Source organism: Phyllopteryx taeniolatus, chromosome 14, assembly GCF_024500385.1.
Source record: "Phyllopteryx taeniolatus isolate TA_2022b chromosome 14, UOR_Ptae_1.2, whole genome shotgun sequence".
Lineage (NCBI taxonomy): Eukaryota > Metazoa > Chordata > Actinopteri > Syngnathiformes > Syngnathidae > Phyllopteryx > Phyllopteryx taeniolatus.
In genome coordinates this window covers 15,785,876-15,811,098 of record NC_084515.1, presented here as the reverse complement: position 1 = coordinate 15,811,098, position 25,223 = coordinate 15,785,876, and the positions used below count along the sequence as shown (strand labels likewise).

The 25,223-nt window shown below is 43.3% G+C and overlaps 2 protein-coding genes across 3 annotated transcripts in view; one reads left to right on the top strand and one right to left on the bottom strand.

Moving 5' to 3' along the window:
- The window catches only part of sntg1 (syntrophin, gamma 1), a 38,435-nt gene extending 32,134 nt beyond the window's left edge, over positions 1-6,301 (bottom strand). For both annotated transcript variants that reach the window (XM_061796765.1, XM_061796767.1), the window contains exon 1: positions 5,875-6,301. The gene's annotated coding sequence lies outside the window, so the exon portion shown is untranslated. The remainder of the gene's footprint in view (positions 1-5,874) is intronic.
- A 3,779-nt stretch (positions 6,302-10,080) lies between these two features.
- Positions 10,081-12,876, top strand: snai2 (snail family zinc finger 2). Its single transcript, XM_061798402.1, has 3 exons — positions 10,081-10,310; positions 10,383-10,910; positions 12,141-12,876. The coding sequence occupies exons 1-3, from the start codon at positions 10,232-10,234 to the stop codon at positions 12,320-12,322; spliced, it is 789 nt and encodes a 262-aa protein (XP_061654386.1). The 5' UTR covers positions 10,081-10,231; the 3' UTR covers positions 12,323-12,876.
- The last annotated feature ends 12,347 nt before the right edge of the window (positions 12,877-25,223 follow it).

Below are 25,223 nucleotides of genomic sequence, written 5' to 3'. Positions count from 1 at the left end.
AAATCAATGTTACAAATGTATTTCGCTTTTTCTTTGGCTTTTATACCAAAAGAAGGCGCAACCTAAACAAGGATTGTTTACAGAAATTGCCTTTGTCAACAGCATTATTCATTTTGTCAGTAAATTTGGATTTAGTTGTATTCAGTCTTTTGACGAAAATGTCATTTCTTTTTTTTTAGATTAAAATTAGACTATGCTTCACCCCCCCCCCCTCTCTCCCCCCCAAAAAAGAGAATAACTCCAATTATGATGGTAAACAAGTCACTCCATTTGAAATGCAATGCAATATAATTCATTTCACTTACGATGCAATGAGATGTACTCCAATTAAAATATGTATAATTCAATCTGATACAATCAATCCCAAATGTAACCAAACTTTGTTTCTGTGATGTGCCCTGTTTTAAAAAGACACATGCATCGTAAATGTATCTGAAATGAGATCCGTGACTGTTTTTCCAAACTGGGCCTTCACATCGCAGACAATTATAATGATGCATCGAAGCATATCTGAGTCTTTTTTTTCTCCCCCCACAACCCTAGCACGCGTATCCGACGCAGAGCGTAAACGAGCCTTTCATCGAACAACGCTTTCACTCAACAGGCTGCACATAAGATGTGTTCTGCGATCATAAGCACAAGTGCAATCTGGGTTAATTGCTTCTTGGGGCTATTTGACTCCTCGCAGGTTGAGTGAATTGACGAAGTTCCATGGCGGGCGAGTGAATAGCGCAATTTACAGCGCACAATGCTCGCTTTCCATCAAGACTGGAGCTGCTAGCGGGCGGCGCTACTTTAGCCGAAATGCTCTCGACTCTTGGCCTTCATCACGTGAGCTCAAGTGGTTGCTTGCATGGAAATGGCGTAGTCAATCTTTATTGAGGGGAAGGGGCACGGCCGAGCAAGGCGAACACATACCGATAACCGAGCCAAATTTGAGCATTTTTTTTCCCCCCCTTCGGTCAATCTCCAAAAGACTGATAATCAGATGTCTCCAAAAGATTATTCTGAGCTATTATCCTGTGGATGGCGGCACGGTGCCCGACTGGTTAGCACATCTGTCTCACGGTTCTGAGGATCGAGGTTCAAATCAAGCCCTGCATGGGTTTTCTCCAGGTAATCGGGTTTCCTCCCACATCCCCAAGACATGCATGGTAGGTTAATTGAAGACTTTGAATTGCCCATAGGTGTGAATGTGACTGCGATCGGTTGTTTGTTTACATGTGCCGTGCGATTGGCTGGCGACCGGTTCAGGGTATACCCCGCCTCTTCCCCAAAGATAGCTGGGATAGGCTCCAGCACCCCTGCGTCCCTTGTGAGGATAAGCAGAACAGAAAATGGATGCATGGATTATCCTGTGGTGTGTTAAGAGGTATTTTTGCTCCCTGAGCTGCTTGGAACGAGAGGCAAATACTGAGTAGCTGATATTTACAGTATATACAGACATGCTGTAAAGCAGCACTTGTGTATCGTCTTTGTGTAAACTAAGGTACACACGTGCCGATAATCAGGCCTAATTTGAGCATTTTCCCTCACTTTTTGAGCAAAGTCAGCGACGATTGATTATTGTCTCTAAAAGATGATCATGAGCAATTATCTGGTGCTTTATGGTGTGCTAAGAGTGAGTCTTCATTTCCGATCTATTTAGAAAATGGTCAGGGATGACATTCGTAAATGATAATGCTAATGTTGGTACTACCCCAAAGATTTGGCGGACCTCGAGTACACCACAGACGACAAGAGTAGCAACAATGATCTTTTTCCCTGTTGTGTGGGAGGTCTCTCACATTCTAAAATGTTCCCGCACTATTTGCAGGGGATACGAACAGAACCCTGAATAGGAAAAAAAAAAAAAAAAAAACTGCGAGTAATTGACACCCTTCATAAATAGGGTTATAATGAATTCATTTTTGTCTCAATGAAGTTCCTCAACTTCAACATAGTTCATTGGCACCAAAATGCCACAAGAAGTACTATTTTTCTTTAAATCAAGCTCCTCAACTCACTTAAACCTAGTTCCTCTGCACCAAGCCATCACAAGATCACAAAGCAATACTTTTGATACTTCAATTAAGATACAATATGGTTCAGAAAAATGAAGATGGGATATGATACGATTCATTCCAATTACGATACGATTCATTCCAATTATATGATATGATATGAGTCATTCCAATTACGATATGATAATATAGGATTCAAATTATTCCAATTACGGTACGATATGATATGGTTCATTCCAATTATGATACGATATGATTTATTCCAATTACGATACGATTCATTCCAATGACGATCCGCTATGATTTACTCCAATTACGATACGATATGGTTCATTGTAATTACGATACGATTCATTCCAATTACGATAAGACATGATTAATTCAATTTACGATACAATATGATTCTCTCCAGTCGCTATGTAATATAGGATTTACTCCAATTACAATGCATCAATTCCAATTCCAATTCCATATGATTCTCTCCAGTTAAGATGCAATACAATAAAAGTCCATCCAATTACGATACAAAGCAATAGTACAAACCTTTTACCATAGTTACGATGTGATTCACTCCATTTACTATTATTATTACAATTATTATTTAATGCATTACAATGCATGGCTTTTATTGCTTTAGCCTGAGCACAAAAACAGTGAAGAACGGAGGACAGGTTCCCCCCCCCCCCCCCCCCCCCCCAAAAAAAAAAATCCACTAATAGGTGAATTAGCAAATATGTGGGGTTCACTTTATGCATATTTCAACAATCGGGCCAAAATCCCTTACAATGAAAGTCAGCCTTTATTGTCTCTAAACGATTATCCTGAGCGATAATCCTGTGGTGCGTGGTGTGTTATGAATGATTTTTCCTGATCGGAAAACAGTAGGTGCCGACAATAGTAAATGTAAACTTGCTCAATATTTACAATACCAAATCCTTATGTGTATTTTTGTGTCATCACTCATATTTAAAAAAAAAAAAAAAAAACAGTTAAAATGTACAAAAAAATCGGTTTTACTGTGTGAATGTGTATAATCCATCTCTTAATTGCTGTCACACACCTCCAAAGCAGCGCTTGCACGCCAGGCGCATGAAGATGAGGCTGCTGCCTTGACCGGTGTCGGCGCTTTCCCTTCATTAGCCGTCGCTCCCTGCTAAGCCGGGTTAATTGGCCTCCCGATCGTGTGACTTTTGTGGCCACGGGCCACTGACAGTCGCGTATTTCGCCGCCGTGACTTGGACATGCGGAGCGTGGACACGCGCTGACCTGCTATAAAACCCGAAAGGACATTTTTCTCTCGCCGGGAGAGCTCTGAGGTTAGATGGCGACGAAGGCGTCCGGCAGTGCAACCTCCCAACTGCTCCTCGGCCGCAGTGGCTCTCATGTTGTTTTGGGTCATACTGAAGGAGTCCATGTCTGCCCTTCATGCTACGATCGATGCTAATGTAGACCATAGGGATCTTCACTTGGCTCAGAGACTTCTGTTTGTACAATTTCCAGAACCAAATTAGCCTTATGAATATTCATTATTCACCTTACCAGGATATTTAGGACAGATTTAATTCCCAACTTTGCGGGAACAGTTTCGGGAAGGCCCATAAAAGGTCCATTAAAGTGTGATTGGTTAGATTTAGTGTGGAAGCCGCCCATCGAACACCTTGAAGTGAAATGATACGCCATAATCAGGAAGCTGTTCCAGCTCCTGAGAGAGGAGTCCTCGGTTTACGACGGGTTTCGGGATTAGGATTTAAGGTTACAACCAGCCCACAAAAAAACAAACAAACAGAAAAAAAACTAGCTTGTAGAGCGGCGTAAGAGTATGTGGTCCTGCGGCACGAGAAGGCACACTCGGTTACCGCCGTGCTTGTTGTTTTTCATTTGATTCAAAATTCATGGCCTCGAAATGTTTTTCATGGAAATGTTTCCGATAATTGTGACTTTACTACTTTGTTAGCATAGGTTAGTGGTAGACTATGGCGCGTTCCCAGAAAATGTACAAACATGGGTTACGTCGCCACCGTAGAAGCAGAACTCTGTCGTAAAAGAACAACCCCTGTATTTTGACTTCCTGTAGGTGTAATCTTCGGTGTTCGGGGTGAATTCGACGGAAAATATGTGACTAAAGTCGTGCAAAATTTCAGAGTATGAGACGTTAGCATACCGCACAAGACGTCAGTTGACGGTAGCAAAGAACAAGGTTGGTTGGTTTTACTTTTTCTTTGGCGTTTTCAGGCTTTTTTGGTGACAGTTTGGACCCTACAATGAATCATGATTTCTTATGGGAGAAATTGAAGTTCTAGTTTTTGCTTTCTCTTTGGCTTTTTGAGGAGGTGGTGGACACTTATTCTGCAAGATGGACTGCCATCACGCATGACATCGCAATAGAAGTTAGTTGTCTGCACAAGACCTCAGTTCAGTGAACATCGAAGGATTAACTGCATGCTTGTTGCTGAGGTGTTATTTATTTCTATTATTTTCTTTGGGAAAATTGTTCCAAATGTCAAGAGCGACGTTCTGTAGCAAATCTCCAGAGAACTCCCGTTGAGGGTGGTTCGACTCTGGCTTTTTTGGGTATGTTTAACCCTGAAAACTGACTATTTCCATTTCAGTTATACTCTTGACGGGAAACATTTCACCGTTCCCCCTTATATCCGCTACACAAAAATGCATCTGTTGATCTTTTCGCTGAACTTTTTGGGGGATTCTATCCTCTGTTATTCGCTGAAAAACTAGCCTATGAGCACAGGGCGCAGTCATGTGTGATGTAGAGATATTGCTTTGGCGCCATCTTGTGGCACCTTGTTGCCAAGGAATTGTGTTGAAGCGAAGGGAGGAGATTCATTTAGTCAGGCCATCGCTTTGTCTAATAGAAAAGTAAGGCTTTGCCGCCAGCCTGTGGCGTTTATAGGCAGTTATAAAGCAATTCTAGGAATGCGCTACCATCCATAATTGATGCGTACCCTTGCTGCCGTCAGACAACCTATCCCACTTGTATCTTTAAGGCGATTAAAGTAGTCTGGAATTTTAACGAGCCAGCTGGGGTCCAGGGGAAGCGGCGGAGGCAACAAGAGATTATCGATTAGGCGAGCGGGAAAAGATAAAGTGCGGTGTAGCTCTTTTGTCGAGTCGGTTTCCTCGCTCGGCCATTGATCACGCCGGTCGGAGGGGAAACTTGGTGACACTCTTCTCGGTCCGATTAGCGTCGAATTCACACTGTTCCACACGTTGGGAGAATCGCCTCATTTTCCACTTTTTGATTGAGAAGAGGGCGACAATAAGAGTTGGGGGCGGTCAATGGCGCGTCTTTGCGAAATATCCAGGGCATCACGCTGATTGCTCCTGACCTACGACCCCCCGCCCCCCCCCCCAACACACACACACAAACTCTGCTCAAGCTCAGCTCCCCAGGGGAGGGGGACAATGCTAAAAAAAATACAATAAAATCATGGATTTGCAACTCTCGCAGGGCGTCTTAAGGGACAAAATGCGTCAAGCCCAATCACCGACGAGCAGAGGGGAAAGCCAGCCTTTATCCCGGATCCGTCGCACCGGGCGCGAAGCAACAGAAATCATGTGACACACCACAGATTTGAGCAGCTTTGGACCCCACACCTTTCCTCCCTCCTGCAAGCAGCCTTCCCCATGCATGCAGGAGTGCCGAAGCGTCGCTTTGCACGCATTCCGAACACAAACAGCCCACATATGCGCAACAAACGGCAATGAAATACGAAGTGAAGTCACACCTACAGTGTACGGTTGATGTGCTTCATTATCCACCTGACAGGGAGCATGCTTCCCACTCTAGCGCAGCATCAAGGCAAGTGTGTGATGATTGATGAGTGTTTGCTAAAATAATCCCAAATGATCTTACCTGATAGAGCAGGTGCTGACGTCCTATTAGGCTGCTTTTGCTCTTGAAATCAATGCATGCAACGGGTGTTCCGGAGCATCTCAGCCAAGCCACAATGCATCCCTTGTGGCAGCATCGCCCACATCCCGCTCCGCTCGCCTCAGCCTCCGAACACAACGGGAGAGATGGAAGATGGGAGCGGTGGAGAGAGGAGGCCAGGAACCCGCGCACCGGATCCGATTTTACTGCATCTCCGCCGGCTTAAAGGCTCTCCGAGGGCTCGCTGGCCATCCACATCTCCGCTCGCCACCTCCCTCGCGTCGCTCGCGCCGCCAGCAGGCGACTCAAGCCGGGGATCGGCGCCTCAGCCTCCGTCCAGTCGCTTGGCTTGGCCCGCGCTGGTCCACGCTTAATCGGGAAAGCGTGACACGCGTGGGTCCACTTTTGTCCCGTCCCCCCACCCCACCCCACCCCCCCCCCCCACCCCACCCAAACCCCCTTTTTTCTTCTTGCTGTAATCCTGCGCAGTTTGGGGACGTTTGGCGCTCGTCCCGCATCACAGGCGCACCGAAGACGCGCAAAGATCTCGGCGCACACGCACACGCACACGCGCGCGCACAAATACGCACACACCGGCAGTGCGTCCACTGCGGTTCTACGTGTGTGAAAGAGAGTGTGTGTGCATGCAAAATCTTATAGCATCTATCTAGTTCAGAAGTGCTTGGAGTTTTCAACGATTTAACCTTTACAACACCACCACAATGGATTTCACAATGGGGGGAAATATATAGATATAAAATAAATAATCAAGAAGTGTAGACTTTCAGCTTCAATCTAACACATTTCACAAAAGTGTTGGCCATTTAATTAAGCTTTGTTTTTTGAATTTCTAGTCATTCAGTTTATTTCTATTGTGCAAGGTGGCGCTTATTATGAGGAGCGATCACATTAATTATATGACACGTATGTGACCAAGTATGCCGTGGACTTTTTTTTTTTTTGGTGGATTATTTTTAGTTTATTATTTCAAGTGAGGTGGCAGTTATGAATATCTTATATAATTTTTGGGGGTTTATGGTCAAGATGAATAATAGGGAGAGGAGCAATCGTTATAATTAAGAACATACGATGCATACGTTGGGCGTGAGGCCGAGCGTACCACAGACTATTTGTTGACTTTGTGGATTAGTTCTAGTCATCGTGTTTAATTTTATTGTGTGTTGTCGGTTTTATGCGGAACAATCGTATTAATTAGAGGACACGAAGATTGAAAGGTTGAACACGCTGTTAACTTTTTTTTTTTTTTTTTTTTTTACTTTATGGATTTATTTTTATGGTTCATTATTGTTGTGCAAGGTGGCCCTTATGATGAATAACAAGGAAGAGTATGGAAATGACACAAATGTTATACATATGCCCGAGCATGCAATGGACTATATATATTTTTTTTTTTTTTGTGTGTGGATTGTTTAAAGCGCCTTTGTTTATTTCTAATGTGCAAGGCAACGATTATCATGAATTTCAGGCCAGTGGAGTGATTGCATTATCATTTACGGCCAGCTCTAGGACGGGTTCTGGTCGTCCCAAACTTCTTCCATTTGAGGCTTATGGAGGCCATTGTGCTCTTAGAAACCTTAAGTGCAGCAGAAATATTTTTTGGTAACCTTGGCCAGATCTGCGCCTTGCCACAATTCTGTCTCTGAGCTCTTCAGGCAGTTCCTTTGACCTCATGATTCTCATTTGCTTTGCCATGCATTGTGAGCTGTAAGGTCTTATATAGATTTTAACAAATGGCTGAAATGTAACAAAGAGTGAAAATTTTAAGGGGGTCTGAAAATTTTCTGTACCCACTGTACATGGCCAAGTGTGCCGTGGACTTTTATGTGGATTATTTCTAGTCGTTCTGTTGATTTCTCTCGCGCACGGTGATGCTGTCCTCAATAACTGTCGAGAGGAGCAATTGAATGAATTGTGTAACATTTACTTTGCAAATATAGAGGAACACTCGAGTGCGCAATGGACTTTTGATACTTAGTGGATTATTTCTAAACGTTCGGTTCATTTCTATTGTACAAGGTTACATTGTCATTAATAATTTACTTGACTCGCATTAATTGTATGATTCCCACGAACATGAGTGAGCATGCAGTAGACGATATTTTTATTTGTGGATTATTTATGGTCGTTTTGTTTATTTCAGATGTGCAAGGCGACCATTATAATGGCCAAACATAATGAGAGACGCAATCGCATTACTCGTGTGCCACGTACTTTGCGCGTGTGCATATGAGATCGAATGTGCCGTGGGCCTTTTTTGACTTTGTGGCTCATTTCTAGATGTGGCGTTTATTTCTATTGTGCAAGATGTCGATTACGACGAGGAGCGTTCGCATCACTTATCTGACGAACGTTGCGTGTGCGCTTGCAGTGGAATATTTTGCTACTTTGTGGATCATTTCTAGTCCTTGTGATTATTTCTATTGTGCAAGGTGACAGTTATCATGAAAAAGCTTCGAGTTTTATGCAAATGCGCTATAGTAGTCTCCATTGGAAATGCAGCGGAGGAGGCCAAGGACGAGGCCTCCTCTGTTGTGAGGTGTCAAAACAAGCGGCTGCACTTTTGAGCGTTACTAGGATGACATGTGCTCCGTGCCTCGTCGTCTTCAGGACGACTCCCAGCGTCGCTCTGAATGCAGAAAGCGCATTGAGAGCATTTTCAATCGGGGGGACGCTCGCACGCCAACGGACGCACGATATTGATTTCTTGACTTTACTCTCAGTGGAAGCCTGACGTTATTACGATCACCTTCCCTCGCCTCTATCATTCATGCAAGGCAAACTATTTGTTATGTGCAATATTCCGTTGCAAAGATTCGAGATAGGGTTCACAATGAGCTTAAGAGGGCTTTGCCTATCTGCTGAGGATCTGGCTTCTCCACATCAGCACAGCTCAGCCATTTCTTGACTTTCTATTTTATTTTTTACCCCACCATATCTTTGCCTCTTCACCAGCAGCTCAGATGTTCTTCAAACGCCCCCCAGAAGTTGAACACAAGGGGGCGTCGACCGCCAACTTTGCTCCACTTTAATGTTCACTTCCAGCAAGCAGAGTGGGGGGGGACTAATATCATTATCATGTCTGACCTTGAAGGGGGGGGGGGGGGGTGCACTTTTTTTTTTTTTTTTTTTTTTTTAACATTTGCATTTCAAGGAGCAAACGCCTTATTGCATTAGCGGCTGGGGAATGTGCTGCATTCGCCGAATGACAATGCGGATGATGCACGTCAACAGCGCATATACAAAGAAAGTGCGTCCTAATATGTGTGTAGTATCGTAGGAAAGCTATCGAATTATGGGATGCAGTGCAAGCCGATGTGACCAAAAAGAGGCAAAAAAAAATCAGGCCACTGGAGGCTGCAAATAACGCAGGAAAAGTGTATACACAAATCTACTCGAATAAAAGTACAATTACTTTGAGGAGCTAAAACATTTTTAGACACTTGTATTTAGGTTAACTCTATTCTAACTGTGACAAAACTTTACTGGAACAGATTTTTGTTGTTGTTGTTGACTTATTTGTACTTTTGCAAAATGCCATCAAAGTAGTAATTAAAAGTGTCTAGAGAAAAATAAAAGAGGGAAAAAAACTTAAGTGCACTGTGTTTGAACATAGACTCAATCACTTTGCTGTGAGTGGATGCAAATCTACGAGAGGGAATTTCGTACACATACTTTTACTTGGACTTGAGTAAAAGTATAAAGTAGTTGTACTTTTACTTCTGTACTTATGTACAAGTACTTGTTCAAGTAGTTGTACTATCACTTTGGTAGATTACCTTTGTAAGTTAATTGTGCTTTTGTCTATAGTACAAGCAAACGTAAAATGATTTAGACTTTTACTCGAGTACAAGTGAAAAAGTATTTTGAGTGAAAAAGTGTCCAAGCCCTTTTTTTTTTCATTTTTTTTTTGCTTTCATGTTCTTGGTTCGTTGTCTCCTGCCTCGCGAACGTTCTTGCCAACAACAACAACAACAACAAAACGTTGCACCTGTTTTACTGGGCTAGCCCCGCCCACTACTTTATAAGGCGCGCCAAGCCCCCCTTGCACGTGCTCGCCTTCTAATTGGTGCGACGGCCTGTATGCTATGCAAACGAGCAGCCGAGGCTCCGCCCTCGCACCTGATCTCCGGACTATTTTACTGGCGTTTAGCGCAACTCTGCAGTGCACTCGTCGGCCTCCAACATGACTCTCCTCAGCTGGACTTGAGCAAGCAGGATTTCCGTCTCTTTCTCTTTTTTTTTTTTTTTTTTTTTTTGCTTTCTAACGTCTACTTCTCACTTGTTTAAGAGGGGGAGAGAACAAGAAGTTGCGTTGAAAATGCCGCGCTCGTTTCTGGTCAAGAAGCACATCAACTCCGCCAAGAAGCCCAACTACAGCGAGCTGGAGAGTCCAACAGGTGGGGGGCAACTTTGCGCGCCAAGTTTTGGAAAGTGCCCAACTTTTGCTGACTTGTCCTCTTCCGTTTCAGTGCTCCTCATGCCGCACTTGTACAAGGGCCTCCCGCTGCCCGTCATCCCCCAGCCGGAGTTTCTGAGCCCGGCCGCGTACAGCCCCATCACGGTGTGGACCACCAGCAGCCTTCCGCTCTCCCCGCTGCAGCCCGGCGACCTGTCCCCGCTGTCCGGATACCCTTCTTCGCTCTCGTCCTCCTCCTCCTCCTCCTCATGCAAGGACCACAGCGGCTCCGAAAGCCCCCGCAGCGACGAGGAGGAGCCCGGCGGCCCGCCGCCTCAGCAGGACGCGGACAAGTTCCGGTGCGTCCAGTGCGCCAAGTCCTACTCGACCTACTCGGGACTCGTCAAGCACAAGCAGCTGCACTGCGACGCGCTGCAGGCCCGCAAGTGCTTCACGTGCAAATACTGCGACAAGGAGTACGTGAGCCTGGGCGCGCTCAAGATGCACATCAGGACTCACACGTTGCCGTGCGTGTGCAAAATCTGCGGCAAAGCCTTCTCCAGGCCCTGGCTTCTGCAGGGCCACATCAGGACGCACACCGGTGAGTTGAGCCTTGCGGGACCAGAAGGCCTTTTACGACGCTTCTCTTCTTATAAAGTGCACCGCATTTGTTAGAAAACCTTCAGTTCAAGTTCCAAACCGATGGTTTCTCTAACCCACGCCCCCCCCCCCCCACTCCCCACATACTCATCTGTAGTCCAAAAGGGCGTTCAATTACAGTAAAACATGATGGAGGTGCACTGGAATGAGTTGGCGCACCCCCTCCTCCCTCATGGGCACATTTATATCCATGCAGAAATGCATGACAGCATATAAAAGCATGTTTCCTTTCAAAATCTGTGCACCCCCCCCCTTCCCCCCCGTCAACATCTAGAGTTGGCGCACCCCCTTCCTCCTCCACATCAACCTGTTTATAGTCACTGAATCATGTTTCGTTTCAGGTTCAAGATTTATTTTCAGTGGCGCACCCCCTTTTAGATCCAGACAGAGTTGGCGCCCCCCCCCCCCCCCCCCCCCCCAAAGCATTGGTAGACAAAAAAAGGCCTTACGTTTACTCCTGTTTGATTTCAGAATCAATATTTTTTAGTGGCGCACCCCCTTTTAGATCCAGACAGAGTTGGCGCCCCCCCCAAAGCATTGGTAGACAAAAAAAGGCCTTACGTTTACTCCTGTTTGATTTCAGAATCAATATTTTGAGTGGCGCACCCCCTTTTTAAAGCCAGACAGAGTTGACGCACACCTTTCCTCCACCACGCGCACCTGTTTCCAGCTAATAAAGGGATTATGTTTAATCATTTTCTATTCAGACTCCGTATTGTTTTAAGCAGCCCCCCCCCCCCTCAACTTCCCGAGTTCGCACGCAGCCCCTCTCCCCCCCGCACACACCTGTTCGTAAGCAAATTACAAAGAATACATTTTTCAAATCATGTTTCCTTTCAGAATCAGTATTTTTTTTATCCTCACCCCATCCTACGTCAAGATTGTCATAATTTTACGAGAGCTGTTTTTCTGAGGGAAAAAAAAAATAATAATCTGAATCGAACAAGTCAGAAATTCTAACTGATGCTGAGCTGCGTTTATGAGGAGAACTTTTGTGCTTTTTTTTTTTTTTGTTATAGTTTTGTTTTTCCAGTTGCATAAGCTGCCCTCGTGGAGCGCAAAGGGCCCACGAGCCCCCTCTGCAACTCTTCAAAATGCTTCATGTTTGCACATGTGCGTGTGTGTCACAGTGTGTCTTAACGTGGTCTCCTGTTGTGTCACTTCCTGGCAGGCGAGAAACCCTTCTCGTGCCCCCACTGCAAGCGGGCGTTCGCCGACCGCTCCAACCTCAGGGCTCACCTGCAGACCCACTCGGATGTGAAAAAGTACCAATGCAAGAACTGCTCCAAGACCTTCTCGCGGATGTCGCTGCTGCACAAGCACGAGGAATCCGCTTGCTGCGTAGCACACTGAACGCACGGGATACTCTCTTCCGCGACCACAAGACTTGTTTTTCTTCACATATATCTTTTTTTGTTTGTTTGCTTTGAAAGCAAATTTCCAAGCCCGGAAGTCGTCGTCAGGGAATGTTTTTGCTTGGACCAGTGGTCCATTTCAACGTTTTGTTTTTTGCAATAGCTTCCTGTCTCAAGCCTTACATACTCACTCACACTACCTGTGCTATTCATGCACTTTTTTTTGCATGTCTACGACATCTCCTGTGCCTTCACTTTGCTCGGACACATCAAGTTTAAAGGACACGATGGGAATACCGAAGCCATTGTTACTTAGGGAACTTGAATTTTTGCACAGACATTCCAAACAGATTGCCAGCACTCGCGTAGGGATCATTTTGTTCCCCCCTTTTAAAGTGCCTCAGTTTTTACTCAGCAATAAAATGTATTTTTTCCTTTTATATTTTTTGATACTATATTGAATGTAAGCGTGACTGCGATGATTGTATATTAAAACTGCAATGCAGGTTGGTTTTCATACTCTCGTGACACTTAAATAAAAGTCTCATGGCATTTTGTGTGTGTGTGTGTGTGTGTAGAGGTTGGCCACAATCCTGCGTGTTTTTAGGATATTTAATCCAAGTGTGTTTCGAAAGCAAACGGGGGATGTGACTCAGCTCCCAAAATCAAGCCTGGACCCATTTCCCGGGCCCAGCACACATCAAACCGTGTTGAAATGTAACACATACGCGCGATATTGATCGGCACACACTTGTTAGAGGCTTTGAGGGCCCACGACGCCTTCTTCAGCCTGACTTGTGTGCACCGTTTCCACTCCAACGGAAACAACCAAACCTGCAAAGTCCAACAAGGTTTTTTTGCCACAGGAAGTAATGGAAAGTGAATGAGTCCGTTACTGTCGTAATTCCTAACTCCGCGTTTGAACAGTCCTAAGTGTCATACAAGTGTTGTAACAAGTTAACCTATAAGATTAATATGAAGCAAAATACTCCTGATGCCCGGCGGATACGTGAAGCGGGAGAAACTGTCAACCAGAGCGACTTGTTTTTTTTTCCATCAATCATAATCCTATACATATAATTTCACGACAATAAAAATCATTATTTTACGAGAAGTCTTTTTTTGTTTTTTTTCGAAGAAAATGTCACGCAAATAAAGTCATACATTTACCAGACGAGAATCATACCGTTTCTATCAAAAAGTTGTCAAGGTATGAGAATAAAGTCGTATTTTTCAAGAAAAAAGGCGTAATTTTATGAGAGGAAAGTTTTTACTTTACAAGTCCCGTTTTTCAAGTGAAGCCATAATCGTGCACACGCAGAAAGAGTAATAAATGTACTAATTTGACGACTCGTAATTTTATGAGAAAAGTTCTATTTTTCAAACAAACAAAAAAAAGTAAGTCTTCCATTAATTAAGTCATGATTTTAAGAAATCAGCAGCAGCAGGTGCAAGCGAGGTTCCTTTCTTATTCACAACATCTCCTCATAGAAAAGGGAAGAGTGAGGGGCCACTTCCTTTTTTTTTTTTTTTTTTATTTAATTTCTTTTTTTTTTTTTTGAAGCGCTGTTTTGCTAATACAGTTGGTCCCCAGTTTACGATACAGTTCTGTTCCTATGCCGGCGTGATGACGAGAATTTGTAGCTTAAGTCGGAACGCGCTGTTGTCGATCGCTAACCTCCGTTAGCACGGAAGTCAAGTCAAAATTCCAGTCGCTAATTGTATTGGAAAAAATGTCACAATGGTCAATAAATGGCTGAAAAGTGCCTCAGCAATTGTGGCTCTCCTTTCCCACATGTAAGGGCATTACTTAAAAACTCAAAAGAATAATAACGTAATATCGCAGCGGGGCTCATTACTACTTTCAATATAAACCGAGCAGATCCGGAATAGACCTTGTAGATGGTTTTATCCGTACTGGACTTGCTCAAATGATCAAATTCAATGAAGTCATCAAATGTATATTGTAAATAAAATTGTTGTTTTTGTACTTTAAAAAAAAAAAACAAGTCGCAACTAAACGAGAATAATGTCACAATATTGAGGGAAAAAGAACATGGTCTTTTTGAAGAACAAAAGTCTGAATTTTATGGGAATAAAGTTTAAAAAAAGAAATTAAGAAAATAGTTTATCTTATGAGAGTAAAAAGGATTTTTTTTTACATGGATCTTTTCACATCTTTTAGAGAAAAGGGTCTTATTGAAATAAAAATATAATTTAATAAGAAGGCAGATTTCTTTTAATTAATTTGGAATTCTTTAAGATAAAAAATATATTTTTTATGACAATTACGTTGGATTTTTCAATAAAAAGTTTGCATATTACAAGAATTAAGTTGGAATTCATAATAATATTGTCCTATTTTCTGTAGGAAAATAGTAATCATTTATATGAAGAGTGTCCGATTTTTATTTGGGAAAAAAGAAAAAAAATTTACAAGAAGAGTGTTGGATTTCTTTTCTGAAAAAAAATCTTTGTGAATCTTTCTACAATGAACTGTTAACATTGAAAGAAAAGTATTTTTTTTTTAAAGTATTCAAAACATTTATTTATTTATTTTTTTATAAGGCCCTAACATTTTTTCTTAAGCTATACCGCAAAAATATTTTGGGATTTTCTTTCTGTATTGTCCAGAAATTTTCCAAATAAATTCATCAATAAAGTTTCCGAAATGGGCAAACACCTAAAAAAAAAATGCATTACATTCATATTTTCCCTTTATCGAAGAAACATGAAATCAACCCAGTGTTGGGTTTGGCAAAGCAAAAATAACAGATTTTCTCTGACAACTCAAGAGCAGACAAGATGTTCAAAACCTCATCTTGTTGACGATCATTCCTTTTATGTCTTACATTCCATCACATGTGGACTAACTGTCCTCACAAGGCACATATAAACGGCCAGAGGGGTCGTGGGGTCGAGTGGGGGTCATTAAAGGCAAAGACCGCGCTGACTGGACGATGAATCAGTGAGTGTGATTCCTCTACGAGCGGCAAGCGGAACAAATAGAATTAAGGCTGTCGTCAGGGGTGCGATTGTCCCGAGTCGCCCCCGAACCGACCCATCGCAACGCGCACGTTGTTTTTTTCCCAAAAAGCGCCCGGAGGAATGTTGCTTGTTAGCGACGACACCGTTTCATGATGTGTAACAAGCTTTTGCGCGCGAGGGTCTTCTCGTGTCACGTTCATTATTCTTTTTCTTCAACGACCGGAACTCAGCACTGTAATTTAATCAGCTGGGTGCATCATTTCTTTCAGATTCAGCTGTGTCGTGTCATTAAATAATGAGAATTGATGGTTAATACTTAATTAATGGTTAATCGCAGGGGATACGTTCGAGACGCAACCGCAAAAATCGGCAAGAGAAAGACCATATACAAAACTTTACATTCCACACAAACATTCCGACTTTTTTCTTGAACAAAAAAACATGAGTCTTGTAGGATTCCCCAAAATGTTACCCCCCAAAAATACAATTTTACTCTTTAAGATGATGACTTCTTTCTCAAAAAGGATTACTACAACTCTAGTACACTCACCGATATGACCATAGTCTTGTTGTGTGTTTTCTCCTTCCATTGTGCCTCTATCATGACGGCCTTCATAAGTTACAAAACAATTCACAATTTGACATTATTTGCCGTAATGTCTTCTCAATGAATTTCTTGAAATCCAATCAATAGCCTGAAAGGTGATCTTGAAAATCCATAATAATCTCCCTGAGCCACTGAAATGAAGTGGCAAAAGCTGTTGTTTAAAAAGACAAGATAAGTGCAGACGCTGGTGACCAAAGATTGTCATGTTGAGTGCATCAGGTGAGCGTGTTGTCCTAATCGATAACAGCTCAGCTCACGTTGCTGTCTCACTGAGCAGAGGGCAACTATCAAAGCCTCACGTTATTGATCAGATTGACTTGATCGAGTTTCCACGTGACCGCCTGCAGTCAAACGTCATGTCAGCAAACATGGCCGTAATGTTAATGTCTGACTTTTTCTTTTTAAGTGAGTGCATTTTCTGTTTTTAAAAAATCCTAATGGACTCCAGAGTTACCTTTGACACATACAATTTAAGTCTGAAAGAAAGGTGAGAAGTTCCTCAGGGCGCTGTTGTAGGTCCATCTTATTTTTTCACCTCAGGCCATTTCATTTGTAAGCACCATATTATTGAATTTGTGACATTCGGGGTTCCGCATGGAAAAAAAAATAATCATTAACAGCCTCGGGCCAAGCATCGGCCGTTATAGTTGATTCCAAGCATTGGTCTCAAGATGGCGGATCGGCCGTTATAGTTGATTCAAATGCGATCTGGTGGTTGAGTGTCTACCGGTGGGGAAAAAAACATGCCTAACTCTCAGACTCTTGTCGCTGCAGAGGAAATTTTCTATGAATGAACGATTGTAAGACAGTTAACGTTTGATATTGAGGTTTTTTTTGTTTGTTTTTTTCAAATAGCCCTTTCGAGAGGGTTCTCTGATAGTACATTTCATTTATACAGAGCTTTCCAAAATACTCAAAAACACTTATTGTTTAACTGAGTTTGCATAAAATCTGCTTCAATATGCAAACTTTTCCTGTTAATTCCACATGACATTTGACAAGATTTGCATTGATGATTAATAAAAATGGAACTACAATTAAATTCCAACGTGTCCGTGTCACTTGTAACTCAAAGCTACTTTGCCAAAGTAACTTTTCGTATCGATTTTTGCAACCCCATTCAAATGTGACTCAAACACTGTGACACATAAGAATGTAAATGCAAAAATTGTAAAAATGAACCAAAAAGTTGAATTCAATTCTAAAAATAAAAAATATGTACACACGTGTTTCGGCCCTTATCTTGATGAGCTACTTTAATTGTATGGATGGAATTTGCACCACGAGTCCACTGTGAATCAAACACGATCAATAAATGAACAAAAACAATCAAATAAGATGAAATAAAAAAATATATATCATGTAATTAAAAAAAAGTAAGCTAAAATTATAAAAACATGAACTTTAAAATCAGCTAGTTCGTCTGCTAACCACGATTTGTCATCTCCGACGAAACTGAAGCGTTGTTATCTTTATTACGTGCGCGTCTGAAAACACAAAACACAAGTCGGTCGTTGAACTAACAAATGATTCTTTCATGAATCGTGTTGTTATTTTCAGCGGCGGAGAGAGGGAAGAATGCAATATTAAAAGCGGCTTTTTTCTTTTTGTCACTTGATGCTTTGACAGACGCTGCGAGTTGCACGTAGATTGAGCCCTCCGGAGCATCGGCGGCTCCAACAGGCTGCCAGCTTGTCAGTAGTTGCTAATCAGGGTGAATTTCTGTCATTGTTTCTTTAAGCGACGGGGAATTAAGAGTGCCGGGCGGGTGGGGGTGTTGTGCTAATATCAGCGGATTAACAAGCTTCGGAGCATTTGAATATTAAGCCGAGCTGGTCAAACGTTGAGTTTAAATTACGACACGGGGGTTTGTTTGTCTGCGGGGATCTCCGTCACTGCTTGAGGCCTCCAGGTCGGCGCAGAGGCGATGCGCAGCCACTTCCATTTCGCTAACTGACTCCTCATTCCGCTCTGTGAGGCAAACTAACACCAGAGAATTAAAAAGAAAAAGAAAACCCTGCAGAGAACTTTAAAACATCTCATCACGGAGATGAGATTTGCTTTGTAATTGTCGTTTAGTTGAATTAATAGCCGCCTCGCTGGTGTTTACCTGCGTGCATCTTAATGTGTGTTTACTCTGTTTAAAAAAACCAAAACCCATGACGCAGAGGTGAAACCAGGTAAATCTTCACTACATTTCCCACCAGCCGTCAGCACTAAAAATAAAGGAGCCATTATGTTTGGATTGCTTATTATTTCAAAGCATTTAATGCAGCCCTCTTTTTAGTTGTTATCAGAGGCCGTTTCAGTTTTTATGAAGCCCACCGTAGTGCCTTAGCAAGAGTTAGCCCGTTTATTATGATATATTATGATATATTATCGGTGGGTTAAATGTACCTCTGAGGTTTTATTTGTTATGAAAAATGCATGGCGGGTCGCGGCGGTCCAACCGATTAGTCGACTTCAATTCTTTCTACAGTGCTCCGCACCAACTTTTAACGCTAATCACGCGCTTTTGCAATCCTGTCTTGCCTGTCACCATGCACAGTCAAGCATGCATCCGCGCGGGTCCAAGAGTACAAAAATGAGCGGCACAGCGCTTTGCCTCGCTAGCTTCGGCTACTCTGATCTCCGCTAGCGTCTAATAGCGTCTTAAAACCTTAAAACCTCTTAAAACACGCTATGCCATGAAACACGAGATGAGACCGGCTGGTTTGTTGAACAGAAACACGCGCGGGACTCTCACTAATTACGACAATTAGCATAAAGTTCAATTGTATTTTGATTCATTTGTCTTTATTTGTTTCTATGGTTTTCAAATGTCAACTAAAATGTCAAAAATATACCTGATCTACCAAGGATCTGAAATGATGAAAAAAAACAATTATTATTTTGTTTGTTTGTAGTTTTTGTCTTAGGCTAATAACACGGGAGTCGGTCATTTTGTCGGAACGCATTGCATTGTGGGGTGGCAACACGAGAGGGTTGTCGCTTTGTGAGTTCACATGGAAGTACCCTCAGATGTTTTTTTGCGATGTAAAAGTCTTTTGTCCCTTGCGAGAATGACATTAGCTGACCGGCTCGGCTCCCGTCCGCATTGATGAGCGCAGCCATGAAGGATGGTGGCCTTCAATGGTCAAAAATGTTCATAGCACTGTGCTTTATTTGGTTATTCGTGCTAGAGCTAGCAAAAAAAAAAAGAACTTGCCATCCTGTGATGTCGTCAACATGCAGTGCATTGCTAGAAAAGACAGGAACATAAACACTCAATAAATTGAGGGAAATAAAATATCTTTTTTAAAATTGTATACATTAAATCAAAATTCCAAACAAGTAAATATGAAACTGATAAAAAGAAATTAAATGAGAAAATATATAAATATAATAATGGAAAAAAAGAATTAAATGACTGGTAAAAATTAAAATGCAATAATAAAATAATACAAAATAAATATAGAATAATTGAAAAGAATACAAATAAAAAATGTGCAACATTTGAAACATTTTGGATTATTCGTGCTGAGCTGACTTATGCGGCCTTGCTGTGGGCGTGTACCCCCGTTGGGTGGCAGGTAGTGGCATCAAAGTGCAGCTGTTCAGACACTCACACGTCCACTCTGCGACCACGCTTAGCTTAATGGGTAAATTGTGAAACTGAATACTGCAGCGGCTTGTGAAGAAGCCGCCCCGTACTTTGGTATGACTTCGGTTCTCTGAAGCGTATTAGGCGCCATCCTGTAATATATTCACCTCCCAGGAATTTTCTCGCGCTCCTTCTAAGGATGCGCTATAGCCGCATACTCGAAATACGCTGTGAAATACCCACAGAGGCAGCGGAAAGGCCATCTCAGCAGATAGTTTGGGTTTCTCTGCATTTCTGTCTGCTGCTGCTTATCTGATCATCAGTGAAGGGAAAAGGTGAGCACGGAGCGCAAACAAAAGGTGCTTGAATAAACTAGCTCGCGGCCACATTATTCAGAGCGGGGCTATTGTACTCGGCCGACAAGCCTCAACAGGAGACGCTTCCCTGCTGACGGCCTTTTGCTCCTCCAGGGAACAAAATGTTTGATGTACTTGATCCTAATCTGGACTGCAGAAATGCAATTTCTTGCACCTTAAAGAGATATGGAATTTTTTGGGGAAACATTTTATTATTTAGTTTCCAGGCGTCTGAATATGTTTTCATCGAAGGCTTGAGAATTACAGCACACCGTTCACGCCGGCAACTTTTCCCAACAATCAAGTGTGTGCCGCTTTCCCGAGCTCATCTGTGCTTCCGACACTGCAGCCCAGTTGAGCTTTTAGCTTGACATGACAGTGTCACTTGAAAATGGCTCTGGATCTTCACTCATCTTAGCTCCCAAGTCACGGGCAGAAAAGTAGTGTTGGGACTGTATTGTGTAAATTAACCCCGCTGTTTTGTCAAAATCCTATTAAAGTGCAATGACTAAAATACTTGGACGCATAAAACAATGGAGGATTTAACAATGTTCAAGCAAACCACAAAAACAAAAGTCCACTAGCTTAATGCTAACTTAGAATGCAAAATGCCATTAACGGGCTAACGGAAAATAGCATCGATGTTACAGTAGTTAAAAACCTTTTTTTTTTTTAAATGCTACTATAACACACACACACACACACACACATGCAATAATTCGCACAGGCATATATTCTCTCTGCTCTGTGCGAACAAGTATTTCCGCTGATGTGTTAAAAGGTTTTAACTAACATGGTAGCGTTCGTATGTTCGAAATGTTTGTCATGAGCATTAAATTCCACGATATAGCAGAGGTGTGAAAGATACACCGCGATACTGCGGGGAACACGAAATTGTTTCACTAATATTTTTTTTTAGGAATCCTCCGAGGTCCTTGTATGATATCGCACATTATGCCGATGCAAAGGACTCCACTTGCTTTGCTTCATGTTTCCATCGAGATGAAGTTACTATTTTCAGAAGTCCACCCTCGCCAGGCGGCTGCAGATTTGCACGGATTGACATTTGGCAATTAAGCGTGTCATACACGCAACCCCCTGCCGCCACCGTTTGACAAGCAGACCGTTTGCTTTTCCGAGCTAGCGGTCTCGGTCGCCATAAATATCCTGGCGCATTCCTCCGCCTTCACCTTTGAGCGTCGCGGCGGTGGAGATGCTCTGGCAGACGCGCGTCCGTGCTTTCGTGATCACAGGCCGGCGGGCTGCCGGTGCACATCCAGCTGCTCAGAGCCCCGCAAGAGAACCACGGAGGCTGATAACAGGACGCTGACTGATGGGGGAGAAGGTTAAGGCTTTAAAGGCTGCGCAGCGCATGGGAGATAACGCTATTGATGCTGAGATTAGCGCTCATTTAGTGTGGAAAAACTTCTGGCCCGAGATGAGCCGTGATAACGTCGGTATGAGGCAGTGACGTTTTTATAGGAGGAAAACAAATGGTGGCGGCTATATACTGTAGCAGCAACAGTACAATACGCTCCCTTATTGTCTGTGGACTTCATTTTCAAGTCTTGTGTCCATCCATTTTCTGTAGGGATGGTCGTCATTAGGGTTTGCATCTCGATGACTTTGGTCGCCAGCCAATCACAGGGCATCTAAAGAAAACGACAAAGACCTACTCACACACCTATGGACAATTTTGGGTCTACAGTCAACCTAAGATACAGTAGTTGCCCCTTCACTGATGCCCTCGAACCTCAGATTTGGAGGGGCCGATTCTCATCCCAACCGCTTTCCATTCGGCCGCCAACCGCTCCGGCGAGAGTTGAGGATCGCGTCAACTGCAACTTCAGCTGCGCCTAGAAATTCTGTCTTTAAAGGTTCTGAACGAAATCGGTGAGGAAGGGCAGCCTTGGCGGAGTCCAACATTCAGTGGAAAGGAACGCGACTTGGAAATGTGGATCAAGGTCTGACACAGCTCATGGTAGGTGTCTGATACTCCATAAACCCAGGTGAGAACAAAATGGCAGCTTAACTCCGGAACAAAGGGACGATTTGCTATCAAATGGATTGTGTGTTGGGCAAAAAAAAACTGTGCCAACTGCTGGAAGTGGTGCGCACCTGCTCCCCCTTGCCCCGCTAATGCTGAGTCAGCGCTAGCGTGAGGCACGCCACCGAGCGCTGGAATGTCTACGACGAGAGGTCCTATGATGGTGGAGGAACTTCAGTTGCCACACGGAGCCGGAATGTTCCACTGGGATGACAGAAGGTGTGTCGCATCACACCCCGATGTCCGACCCCACCCCCGCCCACCATCAGCTAACTGGAGCAAAAGGCGAGGTGCTGCCGACAGTGAAGCGCCAGCAGGTGCTGTGCTGCCAAAAGCCACTTCGCACCTCGCCTCCCTCGCACCACGCCACCACTATCGCCCACCCCGCCCCGCAGGAGGGGACTCCCCGAGGGTCTGTTTTGTTATCAGCGTGCGTCGGCTTTGAAGTGAACCGGGGGGCGGGGGGGGGGGGGGGGGCACAATCTGGACTGTGTTTACTTGTCGAGCGTGTCAGCATGAGGTCACTTTTTTTTCATGACATGACTTGGTAGCTGAGGGGTGGAGAAAAGTGCATCAGCGTCTGGAGAGACTCTTACTCACGAGGTTGCAATGGAGACACGCCGTTTTGCCAAAAAAGGCAACGGCAATAAGTGTTGGCCAAGTTACCTCCAAATGTAATGTACAGGGTGTTCCGATCCGTGCATCGTTCGGTCTTTCCATTTTCAAGTGGCAATCAATCAAAAAGTGAGTGATTGACAAAACAAAAAGCTATTCATATTTAAACTTTAGGCTTAAATCAAATGTACAAAATGAAAAACACACTGGAGGACTGAATTTGATGTGAAGGTTTGGTAATAAGCCACAGTAAAAATACGTTAGTTTGTTCGCTGTCGCAATTAGTCCGGACGACGACTACAATCCAACAAATGAGCCGTCTCGCACTTATATCAAGGACAAACGTGTTTTTGTACACAATTTTCATTCTTTCAGCCACTGTGCAATGATACGCAAGGAAGTACCGTATGTGCATACTGTATGTCTTGTTTGGTTAGGGCGTGGCAAGAAGGAAAACGTTCTCAAACTGGATCTGACTGCAGCAAAAGTGTCGGACGTAATGCGGGAAGATGTTTACAATAACTCTGCAAACACATTTGAGCTTGATATAATATGGCTCAAGGATCAATTGATGGATTGTGGTGATGGTCTGGACTTGGTCCAGTCCGGACTGCCAGCTAACAAGCTAACATCGCTGTACAAATGCTCGGAACGAGACGTCCGGGTCACGGAAACACGACCAATTAAATGTTGAAGTCAAAAACCCATTTTGCAGTTTCTTATTTTTGTGCTGATCTCCTAAAACTGAATTTGCTTAATATTTGGCTTTTTCCTTTTGAGGGTGAAAAATGACGCTCACGAGCAACGGAAAGCACATTTTGTGTATTACAATATGTTGGGAGACAGGCAAACGAGAACAGCATTCATTTTCAAGGAATCTAGTGATTCTTTGTCATTAAAGTTTGTTTATAGCATAAAATTCATCCAGGCGTTTATTTGTATTTTGATTTTTTTTACTCAAGGCGGTTTATGAGTCAGAGGCCCACAAACTGCGCCTTTAATGTCCATTTTGCTCTTTGAGCCAAATGAAGCTACTGCAAGTCTTAGCCGTGCTTATCCATTTTTGTGAAGGGGAAAGTACGCTTCCTCACTCTGTGGCCGCGACTTCAAATGAGATCACAAGCACTCTCATATCTGGCACATCGCATACCATGCTGCAGACACCACTTTGCTTAGATCAGCAGAAAAAAAAAAGGAGAAAAAGAACTGGCAGTAAGAGGAAGCTGCCCGCCGCGCTCCGTCCAAAAGTGAATAATCCCCCGAGCAGCAGCAGCTACGCCAAAGCTCCCTAATTAGAACGAAAAAAGAAAAAAGCCCCAACAAGAAGTTGTGGTTATTCAACAGCGCTTGTGTATGACAAGTTCTGTTCTCTTGTGACTCTTTGCAAGCCAGCAAATTCTGATAGATACAATTAAAAAGACACACTTTACAAAAATGATCGACAACTTTGAAGCCGCAAAATTATGCTTCTGAGCTCAAAACAAAAAGTTGAACCGACATTTCTAGGAAGCATAGCTCATATCTCCTATTGTCCTCGACGAGCACCTAAAGTATAATATGAATTAACTATGCGTTCTCCTTGGCGTTTCGTGTGACGTCAAGGAGGACCAAATGTTCTAACCATAGAACTGAAATGTGGAAAGTCGAATTTTAAGATGCTCAGCATAATATGGCTAACTCAACAATGATAATAAAGGACATGTCTCTGAAATATGATCCCGAGGGATTATCATATGGCGTGCGGTGTGTTAAGACAGACTTTTCTTCCCCGATCTGCTCGGAAAACAGTCGGGGCTGACAATTGCAAATGTAAAATGTGAAATATTTACGATGGCAAATAGTTCTGTGTGCGGTCAGCACGCAGGTCGGCCAATCCACGGACTCCGTCAACGACAGCCAATTGGGAAGCGACTTGAAGCTGGCGCTGTTGCCGTGCACAAGCAGAAGAGGAACTGCTTGCGTTGAGCGTTTGGATAACTTGTCTCACAAGTCATCCACCACAATGAAAAGGACAAGGGGAAGAATTTGCAACCCCATTGCAGTTCGCAGATAAGCTAACAGCTAGCCAGGCTTCTCCTATTTCTTCTTCTACTACTGCGACACTATCTTCTTCTCTGTATTTTCCGGCAGTCTGCTTGCCTTTGTGGCGCCGTGCTGCCTCTCATAGGGCGGTCTGGGTACTATGTCAACGGAGATCTCTTCGGAAAGTCAAATCCCCTAACCTTTACTTGACCTTTGTGGGAAACGTCACCATTGTTGTCATATATTGTTGTTACCCAGCGAACCCGCTGCTATTCGATTCGTGGACAAACGGGACTGAGCCCTGCCGCAAATTGACACCCACCAAAAAAAGGTTTGTAATTGCACATGGATGCCACATGATGGCAGCAAGGCACTTTTCTTTCTATTAGACAAGGCTATGGCCTGACTAGATGGAGCTCCTCTGCTCACTTCAACATACTTCCTTCCTGCATTTCCAATCAATATCCATCTCTATACAAATCACCTCATGTGGGAATATATCAAACTCGCGTTTGACAGCAAAATCGGTCCGGCATTAAACGACATAATGGCCTGCAGAGTCACCATACTGCATGAGCAAGCGGCTGAGCAGGACAGGTTAGAAAAAATCATGTTTGCATGTGCACAAAAAGGCATAGAAAAGTAGTATTACAAATAAAAGTCATGATGGTGTGCCCTTCA

Coding starts and splice junctions, on each gene's coding strand:
- snai2 (XM_061798402.1), top strand. CDS start 10,232: ATGCCGCGCTCGTTTCTGGTCAAGAAGCACATCAACTCCGCCAAGAAG. Junction 10,311..10,382: donor CGAGCTGGAGAGTCCAACAG/GTGGGGGGCAAC, acceptor CTTCCGTTTCAG/TGCTCCTCATGCCGCACTTG. Junction 10,911..12,140: donor CCACATCAGGACGCACACCG/GTGAGTTGAGCC, acceptor ACTTCCTGGCAG/GCGAGAAACCCTTCTCGTGC.